This window comes from Elephantulus edwardii, unplaced genomic scaffold, assembly GCF_000299155.1.
Source record: "Elephantulus edwardii isolate Elephantulus edwardi_28Jun2011 unplaced genomic scaffold, EleEdw1.0 scaffold00029, whole genome shotgun sequence".
Lineage (NCBI taxonomy): Eukaryota > Metazoa > Chordata > Mammalia > Macroscelidea > Macroscelididae > Elephantulus > Elephantulus edwardii.
In genome coordinates, this window is record NW_006399779.1 from 14,231,130 (window position 1) to 14,247,317 (window position 16,188).

General features: G+C 43.8%; 1 protein-coding gene across 2 annotated transcripts in view; it reads right to left on the reverse strand.

The window, feature by feature from the left end:
- Positions 1 to 15,546, reverse strand: part of PAMR1 (peptidase domain containing associated with muscle regeneration 1) — a 116,198-nt gene extending 100,652 nt beyond the window's left edge. The window contains exon 1 of one of the 2 annotated variants that reach the window (XM_006883757.1): positions 15,240 to 15,546. In XM_006883757.1, coding sequence (XP_006883819.1) covers positions 15,240 to 15,312 — 73 coding nt within the window. In that variant the 5' untranslated portion in view covers positions 15,313 to 15,546. The remainder of the gene's footprint in view (positions 1 to 15,239) is intronic. The other variant, XM_006883759.1, reaches the window with a different exon arrangement.
- Between the last annotated feature and the right edge of the window lie 642 nt (positions 15,547 to 16,188).

Sequence of the window (16,188 nt, forward strand, 5' to 3'; positions counted from 1 at the left end):
TTAACAATAGAATATTATTTAAAAAACTATACTCAAACAAATAGGAAAATGTAGAGGAAATGGACAAATACTTAGAAGCTCACAATCTAACCAAACTGACCAATTGAAGTAGAGCAACATTAAAGAGATCCATTACAAAAGAAGAAAGTGAACAGATCATAAAACAACTTCCAACAACAAAAAAAACCCAACCTTCTGAACCAGATAGTTTTACTAGTGAATCAAACATTCAGAGAAGAACTGTCACCAATTCTACATAACGTATTTTAGAAAATACAAAAAGATAGTATATGCCCAGACTTATTCTATGAAGCAAGCATATCCCTGATACCAAAGTCAGATAAAAACACCACCAAAATAGAAAAGTATAGGTCAATATCTCTCACAAGCATAGATGCAAAAATATTCAATAAAATCCTAGCCAATAGAAATCAATAGTACTTCAAAAATAATTCATCATGATCAAGTGAAGGACCACCTGTGAGTCGATTTCAACTAGATGGCACCTAGCAATAAGAACAAGGAGCCCTACTGATGATACAATGATTAAGCACTTAGCTGTTACCCAAAAGTCAGTGATCTGAATGCACTAACCAATGCTCAGGAGAAAAAGAACTGGCAATCTTCTCTCATAAAGATTACAGCCTCTGGGGAAACATGATGGGGTAATTTACTTTGTCTTATAGGGGTGCTATGAGTTGAAATTGGTTTAAAGGACTCACAAAGGGCCACCGCTATTCTCTGAAGAATAAAAATCCACTGCATTTTTTTACTAAGACACTGATGGCTGAGAAAGTGAAGACCATGAGCAATAATGTCTTCTAAGACCCACACATGCATGGCATTGCCAACCAGTGTGCTCGTGTTTATTTTATCTGTGCTACACTTCCCTCTTTTCTCTTATTCCACCTCTTTAGACACCATTAAATAGGACATGCCTCACCCCTCCTGCTGCTTCGCTTTAGAAATAGCCGTTCCACATCATTAGCCAAGGGAACAAAATCCAACCTCTAGCATCTTGGAGGAGTCCCCAGCTGCCATTGTCTTTGACAACTGTGGTGCTGGAAATCTCTGAGGAACAGCTGCTTCTGATTTCTGGTTTATTTTAAGTGTTGGGAATATGAGCTAAACAAATCTCCTTTTTAATTAACATTGATTACTAACAAGTTAATAAAACAGTGAACCTAAAAGTATCCGGATATAGGACTCAGCAAATATTACAGTACTCAAAGCCATTTAGCATGCTGTAGTCAAAACAATAAAATCTAAACTATACTCTCAAAATCCAATCTCGCTTTTCCCAGATCCAGGAATTCCACTAATCCGGCTATTCTTTGTTTCCTACATGTCAAAGGGTTCTTTCTGAACCAGTGAGTTTTAGAGTCACACAAGGGTCTCAGTCCATCTATCACCATCTACCTCTTCAGTAAGAGCTTCAAGAGTTAGTGTTCCTGTTGTCACCGATGCCAGCCAAGAGACAGATTTTCCTTCTACCAAAGGCAGCTGGCCAACAACAGATGTCAAGCGCACAGACATGTTGGGGGAAAGTGATACATCTGTAATGGTATGTCCGATGGTCCCTAAATCCTGCGTTGGCAGCCACTTCCAGCAGAATAACCCTCGTTATAGTTACCTCCCCCGACTCTGCAAATTAAAGCAAGATGAAAGGTTATTTCTTTTTGCCTAAAGATTCCCAACTGGCTCAATCCTTGACCCACAACAGATGCAATGTCTCCTTTTCAAACTGTAGGTTTCTGAGGGACCCTCAGCGCCAGCGCCGGGGATGCAAAGTCATTGACTCAGAGTCATCTGCTCTGCCAGATTAAGTCTCAGTTTCTGCAGAAACCTGTCCCTACCCCTATGCAAACACAGAGACACTAAGGCAGGGCATGTGGAAGGCATTGCCCCTAGGGGTGTAAAATGAGTGCACGATAGAACAACGGGCGAAGTCAGTCACAGGAGAGTCACATGCTATGAATCATTAGGGATTTTCTCTATTTCTATTCCTGACACAGACACAAACGAGCAGGATGGACTGTGGTCAAGTGGACTTCAAGAGCACCATGTAATTTACATTCTACCCTAGATGGAAACACTCAGCATTGCTCCTCAGTTTCCTTGTACAAGTTGTGGTAATGGGGAAGAGAGGAGACAGCAGGACAGGAGTGGGTGATGACTAATTTCCTGAGCAGTCTCTTCTTGCCAAGCACAATACTAAGCATTTTAAATGGATTATCTCATTTAATACCTGCAATAAATCTATGACATACACACTATTATCCTCAGCCTACAGTTGAGAAAGGGATAAGGCTACATTAGAAAGGTTACACAGTTTGCCAAAGAAAACAATCCATTTTTAAAACCATAATAATCTATATCCCATCCATATAATACATCCATACATACACATAAAAATCTAAACACAACCACATGTTCATTGTTCTATGTGCCTGCATGGGCAGACTTGTACACATCTAAACCAAGAGATCTGTATTGGCGATGAATTCCATAAATATTGTAAATCTTTGCTGAGAAGGTCAGAAGCTACCATTGCACTAAGCAATGCCCTTCAATAGAACTGCTGGTTTTGTTCCTCACCTGTTGCTGTCATCATCTAATCTACAAGTCTGAGCAGAGAAAAAAGGCAGGAACCATATTGCATGACAACAAGAACATTTAGGAGAGGCAGGGTAGGGAGGTAGAAGTCATAGAAACAGAAAACAAAGGGCCAGTGGAAAGTTCAAACTCATGCGCTGTCTCTACATGGCATGGCCTCTGACAACAGCCCAGAACACTTTCAGATTGTTCAAATCTGAGTCACATTGACTGAGCTTTACCAGAACTATAGGCAAGCACCAGGAAGATAGCAGGAGATTGAAGACAAAAGGTACATGTGTGTATGCACACCAGGAGATTGTTGGTTTTATGTGCCTTTGAGTCAACTCTAACTCATAGCAACCATATGTACAAAAGCTCTGAACCTTGCTCTATCCTGAGCCAATTTCACGGTCTCTGACATACCTACCCTCATTACCTCAGTCACTAGGTCAATTCATCTCATCCAGGGTCTTCCTCTCTTGTGCTCTCTGTTCCTCCACCCTTCCAAGCACAATGTCCCTCTCCAAGGACTGGTCCCTCCTTGAAACATGCCCAAAGTTTATCAGAAAGAGCTTCAAAATCCTTGCTTCCAAGGAGCAGCCTGGTTTCACGCTCTCCAAGACAGACCTATTTGTTCTTAGCAGCCCACCATGAGAGAGGGGACAGTAATTAGCAGTGAATAGGGCTTACACAAAGCACCACTAAAAATTAGAAGCATATACAAATATTCTTCTTCTTTTTAAAGACTTGACTGACACCAAAAACGCCATTGTTATGCGTTATAGACTTATGGATTAAACTGGGTCAAAAAAAAAATATAACAATGAGGTCCTAACTCCTACATCTGTAAATAAAATCATTTAGGAGTAGGGGTGTTTGTTATGTTAATGAGGTCACACCAGAGTAGGGTGGGCTTTCAGCCTAATCACTTCTAAACCTTCATTTAAAGTTGTCATTGTGTGAGTCAGAATTCACTTATAGCTGTCCCTCCAACAGGCTTTCAGAGGCTGTAAATCGCATGGGAGGAGAAGGTCTGTCTGTCTCCTGCAGAAGCTAGAGGGTTCAAACTTCATGCCTTTGGATTAACAGCATAACTCCTTCCCCCTAGGCCACCAGAGTTCCCTGAACAGTGGTAAAAAGAGCACAATCGACACAAACACACACATGGAAAAGACAAATGCCAAGTGAGGATGAATTTACAAGCAAAGAACACCAAGGGTCACCAACAGCCACCAAAAACTGAGAGAGAGACCCAGAGAAAGAATCAGCCTGGCCAAGGCTCAGATTTGGGCTTTTAGTATCCAGAACAGTGAGAAAATAAATTTTTGTTCTTGAAAGCCTCTCCCTTGTGGTAATTTTGCTGTTGCTATGGTAGCCCTATGAAAAATGAAGACAGCAATGAAGAAGTCATAGCTCATCTCATCTCCCAGGAACCACTACAGCACCTTGTTGTTAATGTTGTGTATCACTGTGTTGGAACTGTCCTAACCTTCTATTGGGTTTTTAGGGGCAGTAAATAACACAGGAAGAGACCACCCATCTTTCTCCTGCACTATATGTACTCCTTAATGGCTTTGTACCTCAGTTTACCCCAAGGATTCCACACTAACCCCACTGCACTAAAAGATGTGAACATAGGAAATTAGTTTTCTTGATGAAGTATGTAGGCCATTGCTGGTGAATACTTTTCTCATGGCAATGTGTGTGGACCTATCACCATCTCCATGGCTCTTACAATGTCTCTGCAATTATTAAGTAATGGGGCGTCAGATTTCCTGCCTGTATCTCAGCATGAGTCTGTAGGGAAGCCCGTATTTTTCAGATTTTTAAAATTCCCTTCTTACCCTTTCCTCCATAATGGTGAGATAATTGTTAATGTTTTATTCATTATGGGCAAGAGACCAGCGTTTTCCAAATTGTATTCCAAGGAACACTAATTTTTCTGGATGGCATAAGGTATTATGCAAAAAAAAAAAAAAAGGTTCTGTGGTCAAATGACTCTATAAAATGCTAATAGCAGCTTGCTTTATTATTGCAGGACTTTGCAGGGTCTACTTTATACTTTGTGCATAGTTAATCTCCACAGTTCCCAGACTTATTTCATCATAAATTTCTAGGTTTTGTTTGTTTGTTGCAGAATTAGAATTCAACAAAACCTACTTTGGAAAATGCCAGACACAAGAGCTCCCAACAGATTGAGTGCCTTGAGGAAAAGAATCTTTCCTTAATTTATCATTGCATTCCCAGTACTTAGGGTCATACCTGACACCTTGTAGGTGCTTGACAAAGTTTTCTGAATTAATGAGTATTAATATGGTAAGCATGTAGGATTCTCATGATTCCCAAGGTAAATAGTCTAGATCTGTGACAAACCTAATCTTATGTTTTTTGCTTTAACCTTTGAAGTCTCTATTGTGTAAGAAAAGGAATTTATTTTGTGCATTATTGCTAGGTACTTATTATTATTATTATTTGAAAATTTTACAAAGTATTGAGCTTTTCATATATATTTCATTTTATAATATGAATTCTATTTCCCACAATGTAATTACACATCTCCCATCTCCTTTTAATTCTCATTTCCATTAATCCTTCTAACCTACCCCTTCCAGCCATCTGGGCTTTAGTCCTGGACAAATCCTGCTCATTTGACTTTATATAACTGGTTATTCTGAGGAGAACCTCCCTGGTGTTACTTGTTATCTTATAGGCTTATTGCTTTGCTGAAAGTTAAAACATTGGGTTGAGCTTTATTCCAGGTTCTAAAAGTGGCTAAAGAATATAGTTTCAGGGATCCCCCCCAGTCTCTATCAGACCAGTAATTCTGATGGTTTTTGTCTGTCTGTGTTACACATTCCCCCCTCTTTATCAAAGATCTTCTTCCATAGTCCCTTTTAGAAAGTCAGCAGTGAGTGGTAGTAGTAGGGCACCATCTAGTTAATCTGACCTCAGGATTTTTGAAATTGAGGTTTGCATGGCCCACTAGTCTGTTGGATTAATTATTTCTATGTGTCTTTTCTCTCTTCTTTGTTGATTTTAGTTTGCATTTGATTTTCACAACACATTCATTCTACTATAGTAGTGAATTGGCTAAGGTAAGGCTGGGAGACTAAACTTCAATTTGGAAGCAGACATGGCCCCCAGTAGAAGCAGGACGCCAAATAAAGAAGACCTGCAGTAAATATTCTTTATTATTCATCTAATTCCTTGCTCCTTCTTACATGCAGGTAAGCCAAGAGCAAGATTGAATTTAAGGGAGAGCTGATGTTACCAGCTAGAATCTAAGCTTGGGAAACTTGTCCCAGAAAGTCTCAGATATTCCTCATTGAGGATCTCATCATTACTGGCTCTCGACTGGGGCTCCATGACACAGTAGATCCCCTTCAAGAGAATCCTGTAAAGTAAGTGGAGATAGAATTGGAGTGTTAAAACCTCAACACTTTTGTTCCTTGTATTTCTTATATTATTCATTTGATTTGAAGCAAACTGGGCCAGAATCTCCCCTGTCTCCACTGGTTTTCCATTAAACCAGCTGGAATTCTTTTTCTAACTGACCATGAATTTAGTTTATGAAGACAAATGCTGTGTCTCTCATAAGCTGAAGGTGCCTGAACGTGTTCTTTGCTCTGTTCTGGCAGCAGCAACAGTAGCCCTGGTTTTCCAATCACCAAAAACAGACTGAACAGACTTCTACTTACAAAGATAGTCACTGCCAAACCACTAACTCAATCTGCTCCGACAGCCAGAACCTCAGAGCAGGCAGGAATAAAGACACCCAGACTGCAGAAATAAAGGCATTTCACTAACTTGAAAGACAGAAGAGGAACAGAAATAGGTGTCTTCATCTGCTGCTCAGTCAAGATGTAGATTTCGGTGACTCATTTAGAATAAGATCTGGACACCGATGTCTAATAGACAGCATATTCTCACTCAAGGTTGAAACTAATCGAGTAAAACCTGTCCTGAATTAATGGAAGGGGATAGAGTCTCTATACCCTGAAATATCCACCTACTGCTTTATGCCAAAATATAAAAAAAATAAAAATGCTTCCCCTATTCATTCTAGGCCTGCTCCTCCCGTCCCATGGACTAGAAGTTTAAACATTGATGAGCTTGACAGAACAAATCCATAAGGGAGCAGGGCTACAGGGTGTCAAGCCTAGACTTGATTATTGAATAATATTTTGTCCTTCTGCAAAAAGACACATGATGTGATTCTAATAGCTGAGTCAAAAAGAGCACTGGTAGTGTAGATGTAGCATGTTACCCTTCGAACCAAAAGACTCCATGTCTCCATCTGTTCATCTATCAGCAGCTCTGCTAGAGAAATTAGGTGGCCTCCCATTAAGATTTACAGCCTCAGAAACCCAAGGGAGGGCCATTATGAGTCAGAATCACCAGGGTAGTAGTGAGTGACTGGAGTTATGCTATAAATTCTAATTTTCCAGGCATAATCAAAGAGAAACTGGAAGCAGGAGTGGCATCCACTTCCTAAATAACAAGCCTCCGGAAACTCTATGAACTTTGATAAATGTCAATAGTTGTAGAGCGGCTTCAGATCTTTTGTGCATAGAGTCACTATGAGTCGTGCTCAACTCAAAGGCAATCAACAACAACAATCAAAGAGAAATGGATCATATTGAGACAGATATCCTGGAAATGGGATAGTTATTTGGTCTGCTTAGCACTGCTATTTCCTGTAAGAATTAGCTCTTCTCGGGTTCCATGTCGTCCCACCAAGGCTAGGTGGTAACTGACCTTTTTCCCTATCCACTGTGCCTCCACAGACATGGAGGTCTGCCACATGAATTTGCTTAGGTTAGTATAAGCTCTTGATGACCAAGGGATAACCAAATTTCTTTACTACCACTATAGTTATTCCAACCTTCAATCTTTATCTCTTGACTGAAATACAGCCACTGTTAGCACAATGGTAGCTACATTGGGGCCAACCTGTTTGGGCTCAAAAAACAGATATTGGTTATATAACAAGGGAAGTTTTGAATCCCTCTTTGCTTAAGGTATTTTATATGTGATCTGGGGATAATAACAATGGTGCTCACCTCCTATATTTGTTGTGAGAATTAAATAAATAAATGTAAAATATATAGACTTCTACCCATCTGTCAGTGTGTTGTACTGCAGGGGCTTCAGCAGTTCAATAGTGTTAGAAGCTATGCCACTGGTATTTCAAATATCAACAGGATCACCAATGTGGATGAGTTTTAGCTGAATTTCTAGAACAAGACCAGGAAGAAAGGTCTGACAATCAGCTTCTGAAAATTAACCAAGAAAACTACAGGATCATAAAATATTATCTGAGACACTAACTCATTTTCTGATTGTGATTATGATTGATTACAATTATGACTGATTATGAGACATCATACCTCATAAAAGAAAGGGCTCAAAAAAGCAAAGGAAACACTTTACAAAATGGATAGGGATAATAGTGGACTCAAACATAACAAAGATCATGAAGATAGCATAGTCTGGGCATGGTTATGCATGGAGTTGCTCTGAGGTTGGACTGCTAATAAGAGGAACAACAACATAAAGAGAGCTCTGTTGGCCTAGTGGATAGAAAGTTATGCTACCAAGCCAAAGGTAGGTGATTTTAATCTGTGGCCCTCAGGCCTGGTTTTAATTGGTTTTGGTCAAACATTCTTCTAAGTGGTATAGCACTGATCTGTCCATTTGCTGTACAGAGGTAACTCATGGATGCTGTGATGCTAAACACTGTGACACTAATGTGTCAAATGCAATTATGGTTACCCATGGTGGAGCTCCCTGATTAAAACAAGCTTGGAAGCAGGCGTGGCATATATTCTGAAATAGCTTGCCTCTGCTAAACCTATGAATGTGGAGTAATGATGAAAGTTATACAAGTGTTCATAGGGTCACTATGAGTCATCTACAATTCGACGGCACTTAACAACAACAATAAGAGGAAAGTGAGCTTTGGTGGCCCATTGGTAAAAGGCTGTGCTGCAATCCTGAAGGCATGCAGTTGGAATCCACCAGCTGCTCCAAGGAAGGATGAAAAGGCTCCTCCTGTGCGACTAACTGTCTCTAAAAACCCACTGGAGTGTCAGCTATGTAGTACAGGTTCCAACTCAATGGCATAAAACAACAACAGAAGCAAAACATATACCAGAAAGTCAGTAAGTTATGCGAGTACCCAAACTTGAAAAGAGGTCTCTTCGAAGCCACCAGCAGCTCTGAGAAAAAAAGATAGGCAATCTCCTCTCCTGCCACTTACAGCCTCTGGAAGGCCAGCTGTGAATTGACTCTGACTCAACGACCGTGAGTGAGTAGGTGTTATCAGATGGAACCCCCTCTGACGAGGTTCCCATCATTGGTGCTTCCATCATCAAGTGGGAAAGGCTTTGGAGTGATCCTGCTCCTTCACTCTCAACTCACACGGACTCTCAGTATTTGTCTCAGATGATTATAACTTAAAAAAGAAGAGCAGAGTTGGTGGAGATGAAGGTATTTAGGCTTAAGAGAGGCTCTCCAGCCAACCTTGTGGCTCTGCCTGCCTTGAGTGGTTTTGTTTACAGGTACGAGGTTGGATGTGTCCTACAGACATTACTATCCCTCCATGAGATACACCTAATGCTTTGGCCTATAACTTGGGAAGACTGACAAACAGAATTTACTTGACATGGACCAGACTTCCAGCTGATAGATTTTTCAGCCGCTGATCTGGTAGCTTTCAATGTTCCAGCAGGCCTCTGGACCCTCTGCTCTGGGTGAGACTCAGGAGCTGAGAAATGTAAACACTGCATATTCCTCCTCTTTAAAATAAGGCTGAACTTCGGTAACTCTAATATATCCATAGCTCAAGGATGGCATGGGGGAGCAGAGACTAACCTTTCCTCATTTATCACTGGAGTGCACACCCCAATTGGCACAACTCCAAATGAACTGCAGCTTCTGCAGCTCAATGGAGGCAGGGAGAAACATTTTGGGGGCTTTTTGACGTCATATCAGGATTGGGAATAATTTTCTGACTGAAGGCCAGCTACTAAGTCTCATCTGACACGGTTATCTCTCAGCCCCGTCTCTATAGCCATATCAAGCAAATACAGATAAGAGTAAGTCCAGTCTCCAGTTCAGGCCTGTGCCACTCCAAACCCTTCCAAACCTTCTGAATATTTCAAGGGACATGTAGTTTCAAGGGCACCTCTGGTGCCAGCCTCCCATGTCGTACAGTTTACAGATCCAGGTAGAGAACCTAGCCTCTTCCTCAGTTTCCACGTAAAGCTCACTCCCAGGGAATTCATGAGAGTAAAATATTTTACCAAAGAGCTGAAAGTTAAAAAGAGATGTGAACTTATATCCCATGTTGTTGTTGTTAAGTGACATCAAGTTGCAGGTGACTTATAGTGATCCTATGAATGAAAGTATTGCACACCTCCTGTATAACTTTTGTCCTTTCTCCAGGTTCATAGAGTTTCCCAAGGCAAGCTATTGTGGAAGTGGATGACACTCCTGCTTCCAAGCTTGTTTTAATTGGGGAGCTCCACCAAACACTGTCCACCATGGGTAACCATTATTGCATTTGCCTCATCAGTGTCACACTATTCAACTTCACAGCAACCACGAGTTACCTCTGTACAGCGAGTGGACATTCTAGGGTTACATGACCTAGAAGAATGTTTCCCATAAGATGAATAACTTAAAATGTAGTAGATGTCCTGCTTTGCTTTTTTTAAAATTAATTTTAATGAAAGTTTACAGAGACTTAGGGTTTCCATTCATTCATTGTTGTACTTTTCTCCCAGTCCACTCCTACTCCCCACTTCGCGCTTCTCTTTGAAAAGTAAAATGCTTTCACTGTTATACAATCCCTCCCCCCAAGTCCACTCCACTGTTCAGCCTTCATTCTGGACTCCTGTCATGACAATAATACCTAACCATGTCCTGCTTTGCAACAATCTCCAGCCAATCATTCCTTAGAAGCTGGACTCGCTGCATTTCTCCCACCCAGCATTAATTAGCCTTCTATCTTTGCTTTCTGTTTCCCTTTCTGCTCCCACCTCTCAAGCAATGGAATTCAAAGTTTCAAACAGCAGTCAAAAAAAATGAGTAAGTCTTAAATTCACTGTAGTCTAGTCAGAACCAACCCATAGCTAACCCTCCAGGAGGTTTTCGGGAGGGTGCGCCTCACGTGGGTGGAGATTACTCACCTTTCTCTTGATGAGTGCCTGAGAGATTTCAACCACCAGGGAGCCATCGCCGTTGGGTTAGCAGTGCAGCTTCCCTACAGACTGCACCACCAGAGTGCCTTGTTATTATCCAAGCCTCGCTAAATGCTGCTTGGGAAAGCCAAGGAGAGCAAACGAGAGGAAGACCCTCACTGACTTGAATGGACATGCTGACTACAGCAATGGACTTGAGCATGGCAGAGACTGTGAGGAAGGCACAGGATCAACCAGTGGTTGGATCTGTTGTTCATAAGGTTGCTGGGCCAAGTGGCCTTGAAGGCACCTAACAACAACACTACTTTTGAAGGTCTTTTGGCTCAAAGGCTGTTCATTTGCAGTCTTTAGCTCTATACCCTCCCTCTTTGCCACTGCAAGCTGCCACTGGGTCAATAGTGGTACCAAACCTGGGGCGAGCAAGTCCTCTCTGTCCCCTCCCAATGTGTGTCTTGAAGTTACACCAAGACTGGATGTGTGCCAGCATCATCAAGGAGACTATTATATGCATGACTTTATGTCAGCTAAGTGGCAGGTGAGCTTAGGCTCAGGAATTACACGCTCCAGGCTCGCTCCAGGTTTTACTAACCAGTCTGTACAACCTTGAACAAATCACTGAACCTCAAAGGGCCATAGTAGCACCTATCTTTTTGGAGTGTGCCACTGAGTCTTTCAATGAGGCTGCTAATGAAAAGGTTGGAGGTTTGAACCCACCCAGCAGCTCCATAAAAGAAAGGCCTGGCCATCAGTTATTGTAAAGATTACATCCTGGAAAACCCCATGGGGCAGTTATGTGCTGTTATGCTGCCTTGACACGATTCAACATCAACTCAGAGGCATCCAACATCCACCTTACGAGAGGGGCCTGAGAATTAATGTACGTAATGGACTGCCAGAAGAACAAACAGGGATGTCTTGGGAAAGGTACAGCCAGTGATCCTTGGAGGCAAAGATGGCGAAGCTTCATCTCTCATACTTTGGACATGTTGCTAGGAGACGCTATTCCTTGGAAAGGGACATCATGCTTAGAAAGGTGGGGAGTCTGCAAAAGAGATGAAGACCCTCAATGAGATGCATTGACACAGTGACCACAGCAAAAGGTTCAGTGTGTCGGAGGTGGTGATGAGGGCACAGGACAGGACAGGGTTTAGGTCCGGTGTTCACAAGGTCTCTGAGTTGTACAGAGGACTCTACAGCACCTAACAACAATAACAAAAGTGTTCAGACCAGTGACTAAAAGTTTGCTAGATTTTTTAACTGAAGTTGAGGGATTCAAACGAAATGGCCTCCAAAGTCCCTCCCAACCTTCAAAAGGCCATGACTTCACCATCAAATTATTTTCCCGTTGGAGAAGACAGAAGCTCTCAGAGTATATATTAGGGGAACTCCCTCTTCATGATCACCACAAAAACCCACCGCTGCCAAGAAGGCCCAATTTTCATGGCTCCCTCCTCAGAGCTTGCTAGCACGTCCCATTATAAACAAGCAGCTAATTTTTCTTGTCACTCCTTCCCCCTCACTCTCTTTCCACAGCGCCTTTCTCAGCACACTGTCTGTGCCCACTGAAGGTCTGTGCTTCAAATTATTGTCCCCAGTTGTTTTATTGTTCATCCCCCACAAGCTAATGTCTGTTGGAAGCAGCACTTGTGAAGTTATCCATATTAAGGTTGCATTCCCAGGAGCAGCATATTTTAAATGAGGTTTTCCTCTCTGGTGGATTCACGCTGGCAGCGCTACAGCTATGCGGTGAGGTCAGGGGAGTTGGGTTTCTCCCTCACATGCTATTTATGTTGGGTTATCATTTGGCCTAATGTTAGATTCTTGTCCCCCCAACATGCATCATATGCTACCAAGCACAAGCCTCCTGTCGCATCCCAGTGGATGTTTACATTTCATAAACTCCTTTAAAACAAAACAAACAAACAAAAAACCAGTAATGAGACAGAGGACACATGCCTCTAAGCTTTTCTTGACAGAGTCAGACTCACAATTCCAGTGGAGAGTGGACGTGTTTGCGACTTGAAATATTTTCCTTCCCTGCACTGCTCCCCCACCTTTCCTCTACAATTCTTTGTAGAGTAAAATTCACCCAGTGATCTTGTTCAAGTGCAGATGCTGCTTCAGTCTGTCTCCAGTGGAAGCGTCATCAGGGGCTGCAGGGCGGTCTAACTGGAATGAACCTTGTGCTAAACACGTGAAGCTTCCCTCTCCCTCTAGTCCAGTAAGCAACTGTGGCTTCTCTATTATGGATTCTCTGAGGCTTTTCCATAGGAAAAGGTAAAAGGGAGTCTTAGGACAGGCATAAATGGATTTTTCAGACCCAGCATAAGTCAAAAAAGGCAGCTGTACTGTGTTATTGGATTTATGAGTTTGGGCCACTTCACCTGCCACATTGTAAAAAGGAAGCAGGGTGTGGCTCATGCAACTATGAGAAGGAAAATAATCCACCGGGCACTGGTGCTTATGGAAGGAACTGGAATTCTCTGGAGTTGGGCAAAGGCCACCCATCCTGGAGGTTTGGGTCTAAAAGGCAGAGAAGAAGCAGAAAGGACTGTGGTGTTAAATTTAGGGCAATAGTATGACTCCTGAGCTAGGCATTTTTCTCTGGTTTATCAAACTCTCTTGGACTCTTCCCTTCATTATTATCTTGAGTGGCTCTTCATGCAACTGAGGCAAAATTCAAAAGAAATACTCTTGCTGTTTTAAGAGTAGATCACTAAGGAGAATTTCACGTGGTGCAAGCAGGCTGTTTCACCAACCAGTTGCCATCAAGCCAATCTCAACTCCTGGTGAGCTCAAGCATGGCCAAGTTTTCAATGCTGATTTCTCTGAAGTAGATCTGCCAAGAAATCTCTAGGTGAACTCGAACCACCAACCTTTTTCCGTTAAGAGCCAATTTGTTAATCATTTATACCACTCAGGAGGCAAGCTCTATTGTTGTTGTTGTGTACCATTGTGTCAGAACAAACCCTCAGCTGACCCTCCAACGGATTTTCGGAGGCTGAAATCACACAGGAGGAGACTGTCCGTTCTTTTCCGTGAGCTGAAGGTCCTTGATATTGCAGTACAGCTTCTTACCACTAGGCTACCAGAACTCTGAAGTAAGCTCTACATAGTGGGGAGAGCACTGACAGGAACAGGTGGGTTATGTGTATCCCAGATCATGAAGGAATGTGGTGTATGGCTACAGTTACCCTCCTATAGAATTGGATAGGGAACTCTGGTGGCCTAGTGGGAAGGACTTGCACTGTTAACCCAACGGCAAGTGGTTCGAATTCACCAGTCGCTCTGGGAGAAAAAGGACAATCTCCTTCTGTGTGATTTACAGTCTCAGAACACCCACTGGAGGGTCAGCTATTAATTAATTCTAACTAGATATTATAACAACAACATCAACACAGAATTGCATATTGTGTTTAGCATTCTCCTTACCCCACTTACCCTGTTTTACCCACAGGCAACTGGCAGCTCCTTGCACAATGGAGAACCCACAGCTCAGGTAGCCCTCAGGTGACAAGTAAGCAGCACAGAAGTGAAAACAATACTGCTTGCTTTTGTCAATTCTGGGCATTTCAACCCAGCCTGCCTCGGAAGGATTCCTCTCACCCCTCCAGGCATATAAAGACAAATGCTCTGAAGAAGTCTCCCACTTTCTTGCCTGTCTGTGGACAGTAAAACAAGTCCTTGGCTGAGTCAAGAGGCTCCCCGGAACTGTGGGTCCTGTCTCAGCCTCATTCTGCTCCCAGGGGCCCTTTTGACAGGGGGTGGGTGGCTCAGAAAATGGCATGTGAAAAAGAAAGCTTTTCCCCCCCAAACAGATGCTGAGCATCCCAGAACAACTTGCACTTTTAACCTCTCCAGCTGCTGCTCCTTTCTCATCCTTATCAAAAAGGAAGTGCATGTCTGCTGAGGGGGTGATGCTTCTCTGCTGGGGATCTGTTCACAAGGTTTGGGACTCAGATTTCAAGTCTCACTAGGAGAAAGAACTCCCCATCAAGTGCGGACTCCGCTGGATGCAAACCCCGCTCCTTACGCCTTTCTTCTCTTCCCTCTTTTCTCCCCTGCTCACCTCTGAGGGAGCTCTTTCCAGGGAAAACTTAGCTTGTGGCAGTCAAAGCTGAGAACTCAGACTGTAACTGATGTGCCCAAGAATTTGGAGCTTTGGAAACTAATAATCAAGAGCAAGTGAAACTGGAGCTGGTACCCGCCGCCTGAGGCAGTTGAGGGTCGCAGTTGAGAGGACAAAGCCTTATTCTTAGGGAGAGTGATAGGCGGTCCAGCACCCCCCTACCCCACCACCAAGCCCACCGTCCTCAGAAGTCCCTGACCTCCACTTTCGGGCACACTGTTGAATCTCCCCCACTCCTGCTCCCCCGCCAGAACCCCCAGAAGGAGATGCGCCCTCCTGGGGTGTCCTGACCCTGACCACAGTACCTCTCGGCAAGGACGAGATGAGGAGGAGCTGCAGGAAAGTGAGTCCCAGCTGCGCCCACCAGCCCAGCTCCATCTTCCCCGCGGCTGTGACTGCAGGCGAGGCAGAGGAGGGACGGGGAGGAAGGGGCAGGCGGCCCTTACAGGGACCTCCCCAAGCCCCAGCTGAGCGGGAGCTCGGGTTTCAGCTCGCCGCTCTCTCGCATCCTCATCCGAGGGGAACCACCTTCAGCCAGAACGACGTCAGACGCCCAAACCTCTCGCCTCCGCCGCCTTAACCCTTGCAGGGCGCGGGGAGGTGTGGCAGCGCAGAGAGCGAAGCAGATTTGGGCTGGAAGGTTGACTGCACCCTGCACCCCGAGGCTGTCCCCCGCTGGCTAGGACACGAGGTCCACGCTGGCTGCACCAGGACAGACGGCCAGAAAGCAGAAGGGTCTTTCAGGTGAGGCCGGTTGACCGCCCTCGCCTCATCCCTTAGGCGATGGGAGCTCCCAGTGCCGCCCAAGACTACACCTGGAGGCCAATTAAAAGGGCCTGGGCGGCGAGGGTGTAGGTGAAGGGAGGAGAAATCAGGCAAGCTCTTTTGCTCAGCCAGCCCTCCACCTCTAGCCCCACGCTCACCTTTCCACTCTGTGTTTGCTGGTAGCACCATGGGTAGGAAATCTTAATCTCTCTAAGTATGTTGGCATTGTCAAGTAGCTTCTGACTCACAAGGACCCTATGTGACAGTAGAACTGCCCCACAGAGTGTCCCACGCTGTCTTTACCAAAGCAGAAGCCAAGTCGCCTCTCCCTGAGGCATCTTGGTGGGTTAGACTACCAACCTTTGAGTTAGCAGTCTAACACTTAACCACTGCACCACCAGGGCTCCTTTCTGTAATTATGGGTCAGAGAGTGGGTTGTTGTTGTTGTGTACCGTGAAGTCAGAACTGAAACATAGCTGACGCTCCAGT